Below are 20,003 nucleotides of genomic sequence, written 5' to 3' on the forward strand. Positions count from 1 at the left end.
GCTAAAATTATTGCTGCATCAGTGTGTACAGGGAAAAAAAAGCATTATTTAGTGGGTTTTTTTTTCTCAGACTGTTCAACCACTATCTGCTTAGGTGGCGTACAGCAAACCACATTGCTTACCTGGATGAAACCTGGTCTGATCAGAGGAGATAGCAATTAACCCACTTTAAAATGGGGACAACTCTGATATCTAGAAGCCTAGCCTGCTGATGGAGTTCCCATGTGGCACTGAGCATTTCTCTTCAGTCAGCAGCCTTTGTACATGCCATTATTGCCTTTCTGCCTTTAAAGACGAGGCTTCAAACTTCCCATTTGGACAAAGCTTGTAGAGGCATAAGTGAACCTCATCCATGCCTTTACTTATGTTTTCAGCAAGTCTAGGCTACTGGATGTCCCCCAATACTCTGAGCACCTCTTGACTTGGCTCTTTGCTGTGTATGTATATGACATTATTACAACCATTAACTTTATTTTTTTATTTCTTTTCCCCCCCCCTTTTGTTTAGCAGGTATTGCTGGTATTTTTGTGTTTTTCTCCTGTGTCCTGTCTCCCCACGCTTCCAACCGTTCAGGACTGATGGCCACCCTCCCTGAGTCTGGTTCTGCTGGAGGTTTCTTCCTGTTAAAAGGGAGTTTCTCTTCTCTGTGGTTATCTACTGCCCCAGCCATTCTTGGAATGGGGGGGTTTAATCCAATTTAAGTTTTGATACGATCTGTTGGTATATGTAGGCTACATTTTACATATTAGCATAATATATATTAGGGCTGCAACAATTACTCGGGTAACTCGAGTAACTCGAGTACAAAAATTGATCGAGGCAAATTATTTGCCTCGAGGCGTCGTTCAATTATTATCACGTGGTGATATATTTTAATTTATGCATTATCGCGGCATTCTCAGACCACTGCGCTGTTCGGAGGGACTACATCACTGTTTCAGTAAACAGATAAAATATTGTATCATTTATAAAATATATAAAAACAGAATCTGCCGCCTACGGTGTGTCTGTACAGTATGACTGTTTCACCCGGACTGATGACAGACATTTCAAACCTCTTCACCGCTCCAGGCGGAGATTCAGCTTCGTGATTTATATCAACAGCAGCAGCGCCTGGTAAAATGTACAGTGTTGTAACCTGTGACATTAGTCAGCAGTGACGACGCATGGCGAGGTGTCGGCTGCTAACGCACATTAACCGTCTTGTAATCCATCCCTCACCTGTCTCTCCTGCACACACGCAGAGTCAAAGCGCATGTTTAAGGCAGCGTGTGACGGCAGGCGTAGCCTCTGTTCCTGCAGCAAACTTTTATTCCGTATTAAACAGACACACTTTTAACAGGCGTGTCGTCCAACAAGACATCGGCTGGTTCTTAGATACTTTGGAAATGTTTACAAGTCAGTCCTTCTTTCTACGTGAATTCTTCTTTTTAATCTGCGACCGGTTGAGAATAGTTTCTCCACACATTGAGCGCAAACACATTGGCACATTTTAAAATATGATAGGCAGTAACAACACATGCAACAGCTTCACAAATATACATTTATCGATTTACTTTGGTTGAGTTTCTAGTATTTGTTTTACAAATTATAATAACAACAAAAAAAAAAATCGTTAGAGTACTCAATTACTCAAAGAAATAATCGACAGAGTACCTGATTACAAAAGTACTCGATAGTTGCAGCTCTAATATATATACAGTTATAAACAAACTGAACTACATTTGGTTGAATTGACAGTAATTCATTTTGAGTTTGTTTGAGTTCAAGTGTTAAATAGAATTGGACAGAAATGTATTAGATTGGAACTAAATTGTATTTAATTGGGTTGAATGGTATTGAATTTAGTTGGTAAAATCACAATGAGCTGAAAGGAACTGAATTGGATTGAACTGGACTAAAGAGTAATTTGAATAGGCTTGGGTTTAGTTTGATTTATTGACTTGAGTTGATTAAATTGCATTGAACTAGATGGAACTGAACTGGGTTGAATTGACTTTGGATTATTTTGACTTTGATTAAATTGGCTTATTTATAAAATGACACTTGAATTGTGTTCAGGTGTTTGCATATGAGCTCACGTGACTTACATCTAGATAAATGAAACTGAACTGAATTGAAACTAAATTTCAAAGACATACAGCTTCATCCTATTGCTGCACTCAGTTTTGTATAATATCTCAAATTTGCATTTTCATTTGCAGTTAGCTTTAAACTGATTTAAAGTTGTGATTTAATATTTATTGGAAAACACAGGAACCCTCTGCGAACTATTCACGGTAAAAGCCGTACATCTGATCCTCCCATTTCTTTATTCCTTTCCAGTTTTTCATGGACAGAGTAAAGGAGGAACCAGGGAGAGTCCACGGCCCAAAGCAGGAGCTCATAGCAGGGATGCGCCTGCCCCACCTCTACCACCCCCTCCGCCTCCTCCTCCACCCCTACTGAGGGAACGCAGTGAGCGGGCAGAGGCACGAGAGCACGCCAGGGAGCAACAAGCTCTGGCAAGCAGTCGAGGAGCAGCCAACGGGTTGCCATCTAGGAGAGCGGCTGAAGAGCTACGGAAGCAGGTATTGTGCGACTGAATGTACATAGCAGTGTACGTTTGATGGGTAAAAGCTGTGGGAGATATTAGAAATTACATGCAAAGAAAAACTAAAAGACTAAAGGCCTCTCTGCACCTTCCCCAAAATGGCCTTGACATTTCTATGGCTGATGAATGGTTAGCTGTGGTTTGACTGGACCACTTGAATGTTTTGTATGAACAAATGTGAGCGTTCCACACACTCTTTAAGTTATTATACCCATAAATTCTTGACTTTACTTTTCATCCACCCATTTGCTACATCCTCATTTTAGCTCACTGTCTGATATACCCCAAGTACTCCTGCGCTCTCCTCGTCTCACTCTTCTACTTTATATTTATTGCTGTTTTCCCACCATAGCCTTGTGTTCTCCACACTCTCACGATGTTTCCTCCCTCTCATTTTTGCTGCGCCTATCTTATTATATCTCCCACTTCCTCTTCTCTTTTTCTCCTCCTCTGCCTCTCCATCCATTGTGTCTGGGAGAGTAATGATTGTGTTTTGGCCTGCCGCGACTGCAGCTATATTTAGTAGTGCTGGCAAGGGGCTGTGAAATCCTGCCTCCCTCTCCATGGCACTTAGCAGGTTTCAAGGAACCCCACAAAGTGAATGGAAGAGATGGCTTTCATCCGAAACCTGGCAATCTTTTATTTTTTTTCTTTTCTTATCATTTCAGCTAATTAAAAGCAGTTGTCTGTTTAAGCGCCACATTAGATTGTCATCTTTTTTCCTGCTCTGATGGTATCCTGCTTGTTTAATGCCAACCTCTCCCCTGTGCTGGTGGCTGTATTCTGCAGCTGTTTATGCAGACTGAGACGTTTTCTTCCGCTTTTTAAAGGGACTCAGGCTGTCCCATAAAAGTAACAATGAATTTCAACGAGTGACTTCCTGCCAAGACAAACTTCACCCTTACTTTCCAGCAGGTCTTTTTTTTCCCTCCTCTTCCTGTGCTCTGTTTTTAAACTTTTCCCCCTCTATTAACACCCCATCTCTATTTGTCTATGTGCAATGAGAAATTAATCCAGCTACTTCATATTTAACGCAAAACATGATGGGGATGTATGATATACTTTTTCACTCCGCCTTGATCGGCTTCTTTATTAAATCTGTCTGTTCAACCTTGCATCAGCAAAATATGGAAGTGAGCTTTCTACTTCATGCTTTTCTGCGGTAACCACACCCACCTCAAACATCTGACCAATCACACAATACTTCTCAGAGCCCCATGAAAAGAAAATTCTGATGCATTGAAAAGAAACTGTAAGATGTCGGGTCCAGTCGAACAAAATAACGATATTTCTTTCTTGTGGCCTCGAGAACAATAAAAAATTGTCACTGAGTATGTAACAGGCTTCTGACCCCCTTCACATAGTTTCCCCATTCCCTTTTCTGCTCCCATCAGACAAATCTCGCCCTTGACGGTTTAGTTTCAGTCATTTGGAAGAACTAATACCTCCACCACGCCCCCTTTCACTTTCCCTCCAATTAGCATGAACAGTATGTGTGTTAACCATGTGTGTGAAATGTGCACAAGATCTGTTGTGAAAAAAATACTGGCTCAGCCAAATGAAAGGTGAAATGTTCATGTATCCATAAAATGATCTCAGGGTTGTGTGTAAAAACCAAAGGGTAAAGCCATTATCATAATTTAATTCAGTTCAGCTTTACCTGATTTAATAGCAGCTTGTATCAACAAAATGGATGCATTATAAAAGGACCTTTTTAGAAAAAAAAAAAAAAGGATTTCCCCCCCCCCCTGTTTATAATTAAATAACTGAAGTAGGGATGTCAACAAAGCAGCTGTAAACATCAGGGAGTGCAGGTGGGGTATTCAGGGCCAAACCACGAAGCCTACTGTGGACCACTTGAAGCGGAGTGTCTTGTTTCATTATTCACCCTTTGTTTTCTATTAACCTCGCTTCTGCTCCTGTAGGCATAAAATTAACGTGGAGAAGCTGATAGGAATAAAATGCTCATTTAAAAGTAACTGGTGTGTCTGTAACACATTGCTCTCATCTGTGCTTGAACACAACTGTATATAGCTGGTCTGTTGAATTGTTATTTCAAAGTAAAAAAGCTGAGGTAGTTGGTTGTAGTTGGTAGTTTTGGCTTGGCTATATTGGCCTTTCAATGGCTGTTTAAAATCCCTTTGGATCACTTTAACATTTAGAAACAACACACATTGGCCAAATTTAATCAGTTCCTGATAGCTGTAATATTGATATGATGCCAGGGGAGACGAAGTGTTTGACCAGCACAGTGAGTCTGAATTTAGGATCTGATGTGGGTCTTTTCCATCCCTCCTCCTTTGTCATTCAGCAGGGCTTTGCAAGGGTTAAATTTTCTCCTCTCTTGTTCTATCCCTTGGCTGGCCTTCTTTCCCAGTCTTTCTCTGCACCTCGCACCCCTTCACCAGCATCCCCCCTACCTCCTCCGTCCTCTCTCAGGGCCAACTCCTGCAGATGTTATGTGTTTAAAAAGAAAAAGAAAAAAAAACAAAAAAAACCAACTTCCTGCCAGGCCTCAGCTGGGCTATAGCAACACATGATGTCATCTAGACCCACCTCCGTCTCCCTCCCCTTCCCTCCCTGGCTCACGTGCAGTGAAAATCCACTCCACTCCTGTGTGCTCTATTTTTTTTTTTCCTCCTTCATTGTTTTTTTTTTCTTGTTTTTTTCGTCATCCTTTTCATTTCTCTTTACACTTTCTCTGCCAGTAGCTAACCCTAACCCTAACCCCCCCCCCCCCCCCCCCCCTCCCCCCTCAATGCCATCTTCCTTATCCACCAGACCAAATAAATAAAGAGAAAACTGAGGGATATCTCTCAGCCTTTGTGAAGGGAACAGGTTATTTGAGCCCTCTCGTGGCAGGAAAGAGCCATAACAGGTTGTTCTGAGTTGCCTGCTCAGCAAACTGTGGCTGAACAGAGAGAAAGCAGATATCTGCCTAACTACAGCAGTAATTGTCCGTTACTGTTTCAGTATGGACTGTGGCATAAATTTTGGTATAAAAAAAAAAAAAAAAAGAACTGTAAACTGATAGAGTTCTTAAGTAAGCAGTAAAAAAAACCTCTCATCTCATATTTTCAGTTTTTTTCCCTCCCTCTTTTCCTGTGACTCGGCTTTTTTTTGTTTTCCATTGTGAAGTAAAGTGTGCATATGTGTTAGGGAGAGTGATTGACGGAGGCAGGGTTAGATTTCAGCCCCCCTTATCTTTTAATGGCCTGGTCTTTGTGTCGACCCCCTGCCACCTGAGACAAACACAATACAATACATGTGCATGCGCACACACATACACACCGTTACTGTGTGACTCGAGAGCCCTTCAAAGGCAAACCTGTCAATGGGCCGGCTGTCACCTCCCTCTTGTGGCGCCCCGGCTGTGATTGATAACTCCATCTCCTCCTTCCTCCCTCTGTTTTAGCATCTGTGGCTCAGTTCGGGCTTGTCTAAAGAGAAAGGTGATCAGGCACTACAAGTAGTTGGCAAAAAGTATGACATATTATTTATATTTTAAAAAAAAAAAAAAAAAAAAAAAAGGAAAAAAAACTCCATGTGTCACTATACATGCAGGTTTCCCAAGTCCCTATTTCCAACACAAAATGTAAAAACTTGACAGAAAAGAATTTGGATTCTGCAGCTGGACAAAAATCTTTTAGCTTTAAAATATTATTTAAAAAAAACAAGCTAAATCCGCAGATTTGGGCATTTGCAAGACCCCCCCCCCAATTGTGTAAGGCCTTTTCCCACACAGCAATCACAGGGAAGATAGAAGTATGAGTCGACTGAAAGTTGGACAAACCCCCTGGCTGTGGTAAGAAGTAGACCACGAGGGGGAAAAAAGAAAGGTAGAAATGGGAGGGAGGAGAAATGGATATTCTTAGAAATTCATATTAGAGCAAATGTTTGTGGAGGAAAAGTCATGCAGGAAAAGAAATGAAGGGAAAGTGGGCATGTCAGAAAAGGTCAAACTGTAAGAGTGATACAACTGGCAAAATTGCCAGAAGTTCGTACTAGCGGGCTATATAAAAAAATTGGAGGACTGCTCTGTTTTTTCAAAAGATTTACCCACCAACTCAGCCAGAGAAGCAGACACAACTGTATCAAACCTCACATCTACAGACTTCACACACTTTTTTCTGTCTTGCATACTCATTAAAACACGTTCAAAGAAACCCACAGCAAATAAAATGTTTTTATACACTGAAAGGACCCCACCTCCTACTTCATACTGTCCAGCCATCTGCTCGCAGAAACCATGGAGCCTTTCCTGCTTTCCATTTCACGTCTGCCATCTCTTTTTCTCTCCTCTTTTTCAACTGTTGTTTATCCTCGGATGTCGTGGTTTTGGTTAGCACATATCCTTGTCTAAACCTTGGCCATAGTGTTGACAGCAGTTTGAACTGCAGTTTACAAAAGCACACTGCATATGAAAGTATAGCTGTCCAGACAGTCTATTGCTTCCCTAATGAATAACATAGGTTTCCACAAATAGCTTTGGTCGAACCAGCCAAATGTTTCACCACACAGCAAGGAACTGAGCATTTGGCCTCATCTTTGGAGTGCAGGCGCGCCCACCGCTCCATGTGCTTGGTTGTGTTCCTGTTAATTCTATCTGTGTGTGGGCAATGTTTAGCATTATTCCTTCCTGTGATGTACATTATACATAACATAAATGGCTGTTAATCCAATTTTCCTTGTTTGTTTTCTCTCTATTCGTCTCAGGTCTCAAAAGTGAACGGGCTGACGCGGGCAGGCTCGGCACAAGCTGTCAGTGGTGCCAAAAAGAGCCGCGACTTCCGACTGCCGTCCAAAACTGTGAAAAAGTACACAGCCACCGTGTCCAAGGGCCACGTCACCTACACCAAAGCCAAACAGAAAGAACTGGGCAAGAAAACCAAACTCAGCAGCAGCAACAAACACAACAGCGCCGCCTCGGCATCATCGTCAGCGAACAATCACAATCAGCACAGCCAGCCAGCAGCCAGCAATGGGCTGGCCAACTCAGGAAAAGCAGCGGCACCAGCCCACTACAGCAATGCAAAAACCCGCAAACAGGTGCTACTATCCAACGGGCTGCACAATGTGGCTGCCAACACCCGACCCAACGGGAGGCTAAACGGGCAGCGGCACAACGCCTTGACCAAGGAGTTGGGGCAGAAACAGTGCCAGCAAAGCCAAGTGGAGTGCACGGGTCGAGAGGGACTGCGCAACTCCAAACGACGTCTAGAGGTGGTGCTCAATGCGGTGGGGGCGGGGCTTGTCGATCAGAAAGCCAAAACAAGCGGCACTGAGGCCAAGAAAGCCAAGCTTCAAAGCACGCCTTTGGAGACGCGTAGCAGCAGCAAAAAGGTGGCCAATGAGGAGAAAGCTAGCAAGCAAAACACCGGGCCTACCACTCCAGTTTCTAATGGACATGACTCCGAAACAGCCCCCTCTCCTAAACAAACTAAGCCTGTTACTCCACCTTCCACTTCCCCTCCTAAACAAAGCCCACCTCCTTCTACACCAGCAGCCAACATGGAGTCGGTCAACCAGCGACCGAAGCGCGCATCGGCCGGCAAGCTGATGTTGATACGACAAGCACAGCAGCAGCAGAGCAGGTCACACAGTCGGAGCTCCTCCTCTTCCTCACCTTCATCAGGCCAGAATCACTCACCAAACCCCAGTCGTGCCAGCACTACCTCAGACTCCCAACAGACCTCTGTATCCTCCTCCTCCTCCTCTTCGACCTCCTCGACCTCCTCTCTTCCTATTTCCAACAGCCCTGGACAGCTCAAACCAGCAGCGTTGCGGGCAGCTGACCGCGACAAGGAGTGGGAGCGTGAGAAAGAGCTGACGCGCCAGAAGGAGCGAGAGCAGGAGAAGGAGTGGGAGCGCCAGCAGAGCAAGCCAGAGGGATGGGCGGCGCTGGGCGAAGTCCCTGTCTTCTGGCCAGCTCCAAGGGAGTTCCAGGACCCCCTGGTGTACTTGGATGCAGTGAGGGAACAGGCCGAGGTGGCTGGCATGTGCCGTGTGGCGCCACCACCAGACTGGCGTCCAGAGTGCAAGCTGAACGAAGAGATGCGTTTTGTTACGCAGGTGCAGAGAGTCCACATGCTGGGCCGACGCTGGGGTCCCAATGTGCAGCGGCTGGCTTGCATTCGCAAGCACCTTAAATCTCAGGGCATTACCATGGATGAGCCACCTGTCATTGGTAAGCGAGCCGGACACATTTTGTGATTTTGCACAAAAGCTTTAGTAAACAAAACTACCTCCTCAATTGCTTGAATTGACTAAGCAATAAGGCTCAACCTTCTTCCTGCAGACTGCCACAGAGGACAAGAGTTATTGATTCTGCAGGAGTGAATTAATCCCAGACAACTTGTTTTAAATTGTGGCTCAGCTCTTTGTCAACATTCATCCCTTTTTTTTTCCCCCTCCCTCCAAAGTTGAAATGGAGGCTATAAAGAAGATGCAGTTTATAAAAAGAGTATGACATATGCGAATGCAAAAAAAGTTGCTTACTGTTTGCAGTTTGCAGTTTATTTACCTGTGTCGTCATTCTTGCTCGGCTCTTCAGAGCCAGAAGGGAGCCAGTAAAGTACAGCAGATGTGTTGCGTGCTTCCATAAGGTTTTATTTCCTTGTTTATGGCTGACAATAATATTGTGAAACACCTCTGTAAGAAGCGCAGTGGCCAACTGAAGACAATATTTCTCTAAGACTGCCCTGTCGCCTTAAATTTCTCCCAATAACATTTGGTCTTTTAAGAGTATTTAAACAGCTTGGTTCAAACAGCAACTGTGTATTTGATCTTTCAATATGGGCAAATGTTCTCATGCAGGCTGATACGTAGCAGTGGAAATGTAATCATTTTACACTGGTTGGTTTTGTGGTTTACTGCGATCTGCCATGTATTTAGCATTTATATGCAGCTGCGTGCAGATGTAAGCCAGAGAGACCTGGCAGACGGAGGGCCACAACGGAGCAGCCAGCTTCCAAATGACTTCCTGTAGTGTCCCCAGCAGATCAGTTCTACATTAAGAGTAATTTGTATCTCAGTTTCTAGTTATAGTTCAGATCATTTTTTAAAGTTGAGGGGACCGTTTCATGTAAAATGATCTCTGCTGAAGAAAATGCTCTAAAATGATGGTATTTTTGCTTTTAAGACCTGAGTTTAAAAGAAAAGAAAGTTCCTGTTGAATCTACCAACTATTTATTTGTTTGTTTTTCATGCAGGTGGTTGCGAAGTGGACCTGTCATGTTTTTTCCAGCTCATCAATGACATGGGCGGCATGCAGCAGGTGATGGACCTGAAGAAGTGGACCAAGCTCGCTGACCTCCTGCGCATCCCTAAATCTGCGCAGGACCGACTGGCTAAGCTGCAGGAGGCTTACCTCCAGTACATCCTCTCCTACGACTCGCTCAGCGCCGAGGAGCGCCTGCGACTGCTGACTGAGGTGCTACAGGAGAAAAAGAATCTGGAGTCGCGACGGGGCCCTCTTGAGGGTCTCTCGGATTCTTCTGCTCCTAACGGGCTTTCGCTGCCACGCTATGAGCCCAAAAACGGGCTAGTAGGTGGCGTAGTGGGGGGGGCAACAGGGCACCACCGCACCAACGGAGTCTATCACCGTCTGAAGGAGCTGGAAGCTCAGGTCAAAGCGGGCCGGCGCCGGCTCTTCGCTCAGGAAAAACAAGGCAAAGAGGACAGGCAGCATGGAGAGGAGCAGGCGGAGGAGGACAGAGGCGTGCTCAGTGACCAGCACAAATGTATTTACAAGGTGAGGATGAGGAAGGCACTTGCTGTTTATGCCACACTCTTGAAGCATACAGACAAGAGACACGTAAGTCTATCTTTCCTTGTCATTTCTTTATTCTTTTTCTGTTCATTCCTTCCTGTGATCTGAAGTCTATAAGTGCTGTTAACACTTTTTTAATTGTCATTTAAAGGTCAACAGTTGATCTGCCATCAGCAGTAGCACTACGGCGTGGAAGCAGCAGTGGATGTTGCTTCCTCGCTGCTTGGTTTTCATGGTTTCTTTCATGTAACTTTCAGCTAGTATAAAGCTAACTCAGCAGAATAATACTATACACATCTTTCACATGCGTCGTTGTAATTTGGCTTCTATTTCTGTATTTGTTTTGGTGCACATTCTCTCCATATATGGGATGCCTTTTTTGGCTGTTGGGTAGTATTCTTCTGCCATGGCAACGTCCGTAGTATTGAGACTAACTGCTAAAGTTGCATGTAAGGTGTTATGAGTCTACAACTCCTCTGATGTGCTAATGAAGGTGTTTTGTGTTTTCTAATGCTTTCCACCTTTCTAATGCCTGAATGAGAAAATATGCACTTAAACTTCTTGAATAAACTTTCACCACCAAGGTTGATGGAAGTGGGGGGTGACAAGGGTTTATTGTCCCTCCCACTTTTCCCCTAACTCATTCCCTTTAGTCACGTAGCATTCACCGTTTACCCCTTTCCGTCAACCTCATCCACTTTAAGACATTAAGCTGAGATAATTGAGGTAGACATGAAATATTGATAAAAGAAGTGTATGTTTGCTTTGAATTACTTGACTTGACTGTCTTTCTACCCTGAACAACTTCTTCATGAAAAAGGAGCAGTAGAAGTGCTGTTGCAGTAAAAAAGCCTCTGCATTATTCATCAGAGGTTTGGTTTCCGTATCATCAACCAGAAAGAAAAATATGATTTTGAAATGAAACGCATGCCATTGTTGACTTGTCATCTCAGTGCATTTTAAGATTTTTCATCAAGCAGAGAGACTTACAACACAAACTGATACTCTATTTGTAGCACAATCGGTACAGTGTTAGTAATTCAAACACAATGTTGTTTGCTTCCTCTGATGGTGAAATAGTCTTCTTCTTAAGTCTTGTTGAACTTTTCCATCTCTGCACTGCGTCTGACACCTTTGGTTTTTACATCCAGTGTACAAACACTGGATCACAACAATGGCTTGGTGTTCACGGCTAAGATGTTTGTAACCATTGAAGTTTTAACGCGTTACTGATGGTTTGTAGTTAAATTTTCTTTTAGCAAACTTTAGTTTGACCTGGTTTTCAGTGTGAAAGTGAATAACAGAAGTGTTACCTTGCACATCTTGTGGGTTTGTTCATCTGTGCAGTTATGTATGTGCTGAGGTATCCTGTAGTCTTACCTATATGTGTGTGCATATGGACCAACATTTGATGTATTCTCAACGCTCTTTCCTGTTGGCAGCTTTGCTGATTTGTTTGGCTGAAATGTAGGTCAGAGAAAAGGCAGACCCACCCCGCCACCTGGCCTGGCCCCTTCTAGAAACTCTGCTCCCTCAAACTTTTCCAACCCATCAGCAGTTTTAACCCAGTACCTATAGATTTTATCCCCCTGCAGATGTCCCTCCTCCCTAATTTGCAGTCCCCTTTATCCCCCTGACCACCCATCATACGTACCGTCCTCTTGCCAATCTCCCTTCCAGGCTGATGAGTCCTCACCTGTAAGGGCAGCAATTTGTGCACATAGCTCTGTCAAACACACCCTATGCACAACAGTGTCTGCTATGTTGATGTTTGTGTCGAGACAATTTGCCACAGCATTCTGATGAGATAAAAAGGCAACTGTTTCTGTCATTAAGATGACTTTATCCTGCTGAGTCACTCTCTTATTCAACCTTATGTTGCATAAAAACCTCTCGTCTCGTCTTCGTGCTGCTTATCCGGGGTTGGGTCGCGGGGGCAGCAGCCTAAGCAGGGAAGCCCAGACTTCCCTCTCCCCAGCCACATTTGCCAACTCTGCAGGGGGGATCCTGAGGCGTTCCCAGGCCAGCCGAGAGATATAATCCCTCCAGCGTGTCCTGGGTCTTCCCCGGGGTCTCCTCCCAGAGGGACGTGCCTGGAACACCTCACCAGGGAGGCATCCAGGAAGCATCCTGACCAGATGCCCGAGCCACCTCAACTGGTTCCTCTCGATGCGGAGGAGCAGCGGCTCTACTCTGAGCCCCTCTCGGATGACCGAGCTCCTCACCCTACCTCTCTAAGGGAGAGCCCGGCCACCCTGCGGAGGAAACTCATTTCAGCCGCCTGTATACGAGATCTTGTTCTTTCGGTCACGACCCACAGCTCATGACCATAGGTGAGGGTAGGAACGTAGATCGACTGGTAAATCGAGAGCTTCACCTTCTGGCTCAGCTCCTTCTTCACCACGACAGACCGGGAAGATCTGTCAATCTCGTCCTTCCCTCACTCGTGAACAAGACCCCGAGATATTTAAACTCCTCCACTTGAGGCAGGACCTCACTCTCGACCCGGAGAGGGCAATCCACCCTATTCCGGCTGAGGACCATAAAAACCTCTCATCCTAAATGTGGATGCTACTCACTTTTATTTTTTTTGTCCCTTAAGTAACTATATCTCTCTGTTTCGCCTCCTTCTGAAGATTGGAGATATTGTCAACAGAGTTGTTCTTGTACAATCAATATTAGATCAATGATGTGTAGAAGTAGTATTCAGTGCGGTGACTTATGAATGGCTGTCACCATCTTGACAGGACAGGCTTGTCAAAATAGGACTCACTTTTCTGCACAGTTTAGTTTGTATGCCCTTTTCATCACAGAGAGGACTCCAAAAAGAGGTTGGATTGCACTTTATCTGTCAACAGAATAAAGTGGACATCAAGGGTATAATTAACTCTCTGATTATGCAAGAAAAAAAGCTCAAAAGTCCTTCTACTGACTGGGAGAAATAAAGCTTTGTCAGTGCCTACAGGATGGCCAGTATCTTGTTATTTGACTGTCCTAGGTCAGATACTATTTTGAAAACATCTGGATGTCTACTGGATGAAGCAATAAGGGAAAAAAAAAAGAGAGAGAGCAAAAGACAAATTGTTACTAAGAGCGCAGGGAATCCACAAGGTCAGTTTCCACCATCTCCAGGCCAGGAGCTGGCAGATTTATGGTCATCTTAAAAGGTTTTCTGGAGCATGAGTGTCCATGAAGGGGTGGGCGTTATTGAGTCCAGGGGAAATGTGTTTGAGAGTTATGGTTGAGTTCAAGTGAGAGCCTTGTAGGGATATATACAAATACATATACACATGATTTATTTGTATGCAATCTTACACCAAAACACATCTACCTAAATATAAGGTAGAAAAGTAGGGAATTCATTCGGATCTAACCGTATTTATTTGGTTTTTTATTCACCTTCATCTCTTCGCTGGCCTCTCTTGTTGCTGCTTTAACATGTCAGAGTTCTATAAATTTATTATATGCAGTTTCCTCCTCTAAACAGGGCACACCGTCACTTCCAAAACTTATTTAGTTTTTTTTGCAGGGGAAATCCGTGTCCTTGACCAACTTCTTCAGGATAGCCCGCAACACCATGACCATGTGCTTTAACAAGGAACCGGGAGCTGCTGAGGTTGAGGTTAGCGTGCCGATGCCTTCATCAGAGACTTAGAATAAATTCAAACTGTAAACAGCTTTGAGTGGTTAAATTGTTTTAACTCTAAATTAGAAGTGTATGTAAAGCTGTTGCAAGAAAATAATCTGCCTCATCATCTGGGAGTCCTTTTTGGAATTAACTAACCTATCTGCCACCTGAAACCTGTTTCATGCCTTCTTTACTCATCAGTTTCTCCCTTTTATTCCCCTCATTGCAGCAAGAATACTGGAGGATTGTGGAGCAGAGAGATTGCCACGTGGCAGTGCATTGTGGGAAGGTGGACACCAGTACACACGGCAGTGGATTCCCCACAGGAAAGTCAGAGCCATTTGCAAAGTGAGTTCCTTATATTTAATATACAGATTAGCTGTGTTTCACAATTGTAGTCTTGAACGGTAAACCACTCACAAATTCGGAGTAAATCTGTTGATTCCTTTGATGCTGTTGAGCAGGCATATCTTTCAAACAATAAGGAAATGACTTTTTCTTTTTTCATAAGACATGGATGGAACCTCACCGTCCTCCCAAATAACGCTGGATCCATACTGAGACATCTGGGTGCTGTGCCTGGTAAGCACAACGAATAAGGACTGTAGCTTCTAGCATTGTTTTAAGACTTTTCTCTACTAAAAAAAAAACAAAAAAACTGATGTTTATTAACTACATTCCTTGGACTTATTAATGCTTTGTTTTTCTCTCGTCTCCTCTCTGCAGGGGTGACCATTCCCTGGCTAAACGTTGGCATGGTCTTTTCTACCTCATGCTGGTCTCGAGACCAAAATCGCCTTCCATATATTGATTACTTACACACTGGTGCTGATTGCATTTGGTAAGAATGCACAGAGCTGTTTCCACCACTGAGGTTATCTGTATTTGACACTGAAGTCTGTAAACTTAGCTTGGAGAGCCTGCAGATTTAAAACAATATGCCTGTCTGTTGTTCTTATAGGTATTCTGTCCCTGCTGAGGAGAAGGCTAAGCTGGACAAAGTGGTCCATACACTGCTTCAAGCCAACGGCACCCCAGGACTAGAAATGCTGGAGAAGAATATTATGGTCAGATTTTTTCTCTCTGTGTGTAACATTGTAAGATCAAGTCAAGCCATCTGTTAGTTTTAAGTACTAAATGTAACAGTTTTTCTCCCTTATGTTAACCTTCCAGATCTCTCCAGAGGTGCTGTGCCGCGAAGGCATCAAGGTTTACCGTACAGTCCAGAGGTGTGGCCAGTTTGTGGTCTGCTTCCCTGGTGCCTTTGTCTCTAAAGTGTGCTGTGGCTACAGCGTGTCAGAGACGGTGCACTTTGCCACACCACACTGGATGAACCTGGGTTACCAGGCTGCAAAGGTCAGCTCACAGAACTGGAAACGTCCATGTTAAACTAATAACGACAGATCTTGCACTTAAGATGCATATTTTACTCCTCGGTTGTGGTTCCTCAAAGCATATAAAACAGAGAAATAGAGTAAAAACCCGGAGCTGTAGACTCTAATTTGCCTGCATGTTGAACTTACTATTTCCTGTAAGTTTAAGAAAAAGTGACATTTTCACATTGTGGCTTTGCTTATCAATAATATATAATAATGTCCTCTGCTTGCTTCCGTCCCAGGACCTGAAATGTCGTTGTATAGCCAAACCCTTCTCCATGGAGAAGCTACTGTATCAGATTGCCACAGCTGAGTCCAAGAGGGACAACGGCCTTCTCCTCACCACCATCTCCGCCCTTCTCAAAGACCTCAGGCAGGTGTCAGCACATGTGCACTTACACAAAACACACCGAAAGTACAAATCCAGAGAGACTAGCGACCAGCGTGAAAGGTTCGCTGTAACATCATAGAGATGGTTTGCTTCTAAAAGTATGAAGCCATTTCAAGGAGCGTTGTTAACATTTCATTAACTCAGTTCAGCGATTGTGCATCACTGCCTTCCTGTCTCCTCAGGGCAACAAGCAGAAATTTTGCTCTGCACTTAGTTCTTTCTGGCTTCCTCTTATCGAGGCATTTTCTCGTCCAACAGGAACATAGAGATGCATCAACGTCAGGAACTTTACAAGGCAGGTCTACTTTCCTCTGCCCGCTATGGCACACACGATGGTGGCCTGGGGCCCGGCGAGGGCCGCAAGAAGCCCCGCGGGAAATGGCTGGCACTGGAGTCTTCAGAGAGACGCTGCCAAATCTGTCAGCATCTCTGCTACCTGTCCATGGTGAGCGCACAAAGCAGGGCTCTTGTGTGTTTAAAAGGGTTTGCTTTATATTTGCCAATTAACTGTTAAAATGATTAATTAATTGACACAATTTGAATTTTTTAAACCATTTTTTTATAGCTTTCCATAAGAAATTTAGCTTTTATGTTGTATAAAACAACTAAACATAATTTCTGTGGCACTTTATAGCAGATTAGCAAAGTATCCCAAACCAAATGTTACGTGTAACACACCAAATGATGCAGCTGACTCATTTTTACCATATACTTAAAATAAGCTGAAACACTGCAGTATTTTACGTCTTCAACCCCTTATCAGCTGTATTAAAGGAGTAAATGGAAAGAAATGATTTATCAGGGTTACTTTTGTGTTTACTAAATAATAATTAGAAATTGCAATTGATTCCATGAAGTTAATGGTGATGTCTTGTTTTGGTTTTTTTTCGTTGTTTTGTGTTTGTACAGGTGGTTCAGGAGACAGACAACGTGGTTTTCTGTCTGGAGTGTGCCCTGCGCTACGTGGAGAAGCACAAGTCCTGCAGAGGACTTAAGATGATGTACCGATACGATGAGGTAAGCCGCTGCGGTTCAGTTCCCTTTTCGTCCAGAAGAGGTCGATATCTGTTCAGCTTGCGCTTTCCCAGAGCTTTTACCATGACACCGTTCTTCTTGTGTATGTTCAGAAGCAAAAACATGGTAAAATTCAGCTGAGAGAAACAGTCGGGCTCGGTGTGACGAGAGCATGTGGAGTATAGCAGCTGAAGAGGGATTACATTTGTTTATACATTTTTTTATTATTATTAAGGATGTGAGTGCTTTCATTTGTTTCACCCACCTTCTTACACCATGGCTGAGATGGAAGGTCTTTATTTTGATTCTAGTAAATGAAGTGCAAAATTGGAGAAAAACAAAGAAAAAAAAACCCAACATATTGACGAAGCACTCTTCTCTGTGCTTTTCTCCCACAGGAGCAAATCAACAGTTTGGTGAGCCAGGTGTGCGGGCGGGCCATGTTAAAGAATGGGGGAAGCGGCGGCATTGGTGGAGGAGTAGGAGGAGTAGGAGGAGGAGGCAGTGTCGTCGTCGTTAGTGGAGGAGGAGGAGGGGGGGACTCATGCCACAGCTTAAGCCCTGCCAAAGCATCGCCAGCCAAGCGAGGTCCAAGAAAACGCGCCACTGTAGAGGTGTCCCTGGCACGCCTGTCATCCAGCCACATGCCCAAAGCTGCGGCTGTGTCCTGAAAGAAGTGGGGGGGTGCTGCCACGTCACCACGCTACGTTCCTGTGTTCTCCTTTCACCTCACCCCCATCAAAACTTCCATACCTCCCCTCCACCCACAGTTTTTGTTATTTAAGATTACTACCAATCTGTTCTCTGCACCACTTATTCCAAATTGTTTAAAAAAAAAAAAAAAACCTCAATCTCCAAATACACCTCTCATTTAGTACGACAGGCTTGTTTATAAAAAAGGAAGAAAAAAAAAAAAGAAAAAAAAAGCAAGATGTCTTTTTTGCACTAGTATGAAAGAAGAAATAGTTTTTATTGCGGATGATTTTTAGAGCGCCTGCCCCTCTTTCAGCCAACATTACAAGCATTAAGCGTCACGTTCAGAGGAAGATTTGGCGGACCCCATGTTGCCGTTCCCCTCCTGCTCCCTGCCCATCCTTCCGCATCTGAAATGGGTTACGTTTGTTACCTTTTTCTTGCATCACTTTTACCCCGCCCTCGCCATCTCCCAGACTGAAGCCCACCCTTTCCCACTCAACTGTGAACTTGGGTTGATTGAAAAGGCTGCCATGAAACGAGAATGACATCAAGTAGTTACCCAAAGTTTCTCTCTGTCCTTCACTTGAGGAAGAAGAGTATTTTATTGTTTTTATTTGAACTGTGTTCTTGATGCAGTCCCTTTATTATTATTATTATAATTATTATTTTTGATCTTTTTTCTTTAAAAAGGTGGCTTGGTGATGCAAGATAAAAACTTGAAAGACAGGTTGGTTTACTGTTGGTTGGCTACATATTTTTTTCCTAAGTTTTTTTTTTTTTTTTTAAATTTAGCCTTGTTTCTGCTAGAATTTTTTTTTTCTTTTGTGAAAAGTTTTCTGTTTTATATGTTTATTTTTGGTCCTTGTGGATGTTTCTGTGCATTGGTGGATGTGAGGTGAGCAAAGCTGCAGATGCTTGACCTCTGAGTGGTCATCTCTCACTTCACTTCCTTCTTGTATGGAGGGATCCCTTCTTCACTAGTGAGTGAAAATGGTGCCTGATACTTAGAAAGGAGATCCATTTTATTGGTGCTGTTGGTGATAATTACTGTATAACAACACAAAAAATGAAAAAAAAAAAAAAAAAAAAAAATCTGGGGGTAAGCACCAGCTATCGGCTAGCTCTCGCACCCCCGACCCACAGGGCAGAAAGGCTTTCATGCTTTTCTGGTTCTAGATGTGCAATCGTGTTAACATTCCATTCTTCCAGTCCTCTTGTTTCATCTGTACCAGTAAACATTAATTATTATATTATATTATTATTATTTTTTTCTACTTTTGTTGATCTGTTGTGTTATCTCAAGTAGAGCCACTAGTTAAAGAGTGTAAAATGTGAAATATCAAATCCAAGTTTTTTTTTTTTTTTCTCTTTTCTTTGTGCTTTTGCATTTTTTCCCCTTTTCCAGATATATTAAGAGTGATGTTTTTTCTTTTTCTTTTTTTTTTTTTTTTTTAAGAGAAGAGAAAAATCCAACACAAACAAACATCAACTTTTTGTACATAAATCCTGTAAATTTCTTTAAATACTTGAGCCTTTTTCAGGGGTTAAGTAAGAAAGAAAGGAAGGAAGGACTAGAGAAGAGAGAAAATGTTCCAGAGGAGAGTGCTTGATGAAGAAAAAGCCTTACATTTCCCTTTCTTCATCCGTGTGAGTTTGACGCTTACAGGGTTGCTCTGGTAAATGTGGATAAAAATTTTAAGTGCTGCTTATATCACTATGAAAGAAGATATTGAGTAGCCAACGATCGCCCCTTCTCCTCCTCCTCCAACCTAGTTTTGTTTGTTTAGCTTTACTTTTTTAAAGAAAAGGGAAAAAATGATATGTTGACAAAAAAATGGGTTTTTACATTTTCATTACTGAAAATTCAACAAAAATGTAGTAGCTACTCATGTTGCACTGAGCTTGCCAGTGATGACTGTCAAGGAAAAATCCTATAATCCAGTTTGTTGGTTGTTGTCCCTTTCAGAAGACTGAACTGTTTTAGGACTATTTAATGAAATACCAAGTCGGGTGTTTTCAACATAAATAAAAAAAATACATTAAAAAAAAGTGGTTGTCAAGTTTTTATGACCTTACAACATATTTTCTGATGGGATTCTTTTTCTGGTTTTGTTTATTGCTAGGTTCCTCTTGTTTTCTTTCATTTTCTACAGTATGAACTACTTGCTCACTGCGGGGTCTCTGGTGACTTAATTTATTAGTGCCGCATCTCGGCATTTCCCTCCATTTGGAAAAGTTTCATGTTGGTTATATTGACAGTTTTTTACTTTTGCAGTTTGTACTTGAGGTTTAATAAAAACTTACTGACAATTCACTGTCATTTCTTTCCACCCTTCTTGTGTTTCTGTGTATGTAGGTTTTTGTTTGTTCTTTTTTTTTTTTTTTTTGATTTGCGAAAAGTGTAATGAATCCTCATATTTTAGATTTGAGTTCTTATCTGTTGGAGGGCAGAGATATTTACACCTGCACAAAGAGGAATTGATGCTGCTTTATAAATGTTTTACATAAATGCAGATTTGTTTCTGGAAATGTGA

At 42.9% G+C, this 20,003-nt stretch overlaps 1 protein-coding gene across 2 annotated transcripts in view; it reads left to right on the plus strand.

Moving 5' to 3' along the window:
* Positions 1 to 19,694, plus strand: part of jarid2b (jumonji and AT-rich interaction domain containing 2b) — a 105,401-nt gene extending 85,707 nt beyond the window's left edge. The window contains exons 6-18 of one of the 2 annotated variants that reach the window (XM_079258599.1): positions 2,326 to 2,570; positions 7,310 to 8,780; positions 9,805 to 10,409; positions 13,894 to 13,986; positions 14,222 to 14,340; positions 14,504 to 14,574; positions 14,719 to 14,833; positions 14,954 to 15,059; positions 15,166 to 15,348; positions 15,611 to 15,741; positions 16,018 to 16,204; positions 16,669 to 16,776; positions 17,172 to 19,694. In XM_079258599.1, coding sequence (XP_079114725.1) covers positions 2,326 to 2,570; positions 7,310 to 8,780; positions 9,805 to 10,409; positions 13,894 to 13,986; positions 14,222 to 14,340; positions 14,504 to 14,574; positions 14,719 to 14,833; positions 14,954 to 15,059; positions 15,166 to 15,348; positions 15,611 to 15,741; positions 16,018 to 16,204; positions 16,669 to 16,776; positions 17,172 to 17,444 — 3,707 coding nt within the window. In that variant the 3' untranslated portion in view covers positions 17,445 to 19,694. The remainder of the gene's footprint in view (positions 1 to 2,325; positions 2,571 to 7,309; positions 8,781 to 9,804; positions 10,410 to 13,893; positions 13,987 to 14,221; positions 14,341 to 14,503; positions 14,575 to 14,718; positions 14,834 to 14,953; positions 15,060 to 15,165; positions 15,349 to 15,610; positions 15,742 to 16,017; positions 16,205 to 16,668; positions 16,777 to 17,171) is intronic. The other variant, XM_079258600.1, reaches the window with a different exon arrangement.
* Positions 19,695 to 20,003: the final 309 nt, after the last annotated feature.

Source organism: Telmatherina bonti (genome assembly GCF_933228915.1).
Source record: "Telmatherina bonti genome assembly, chromosome: 19".
Lineage (NCBI taxonomy): Eukaryota > Metazoa > Chordata > Actinopteri > Atheriniformes > Telmatherinidae > Telmatherina > Telmatherina bonti.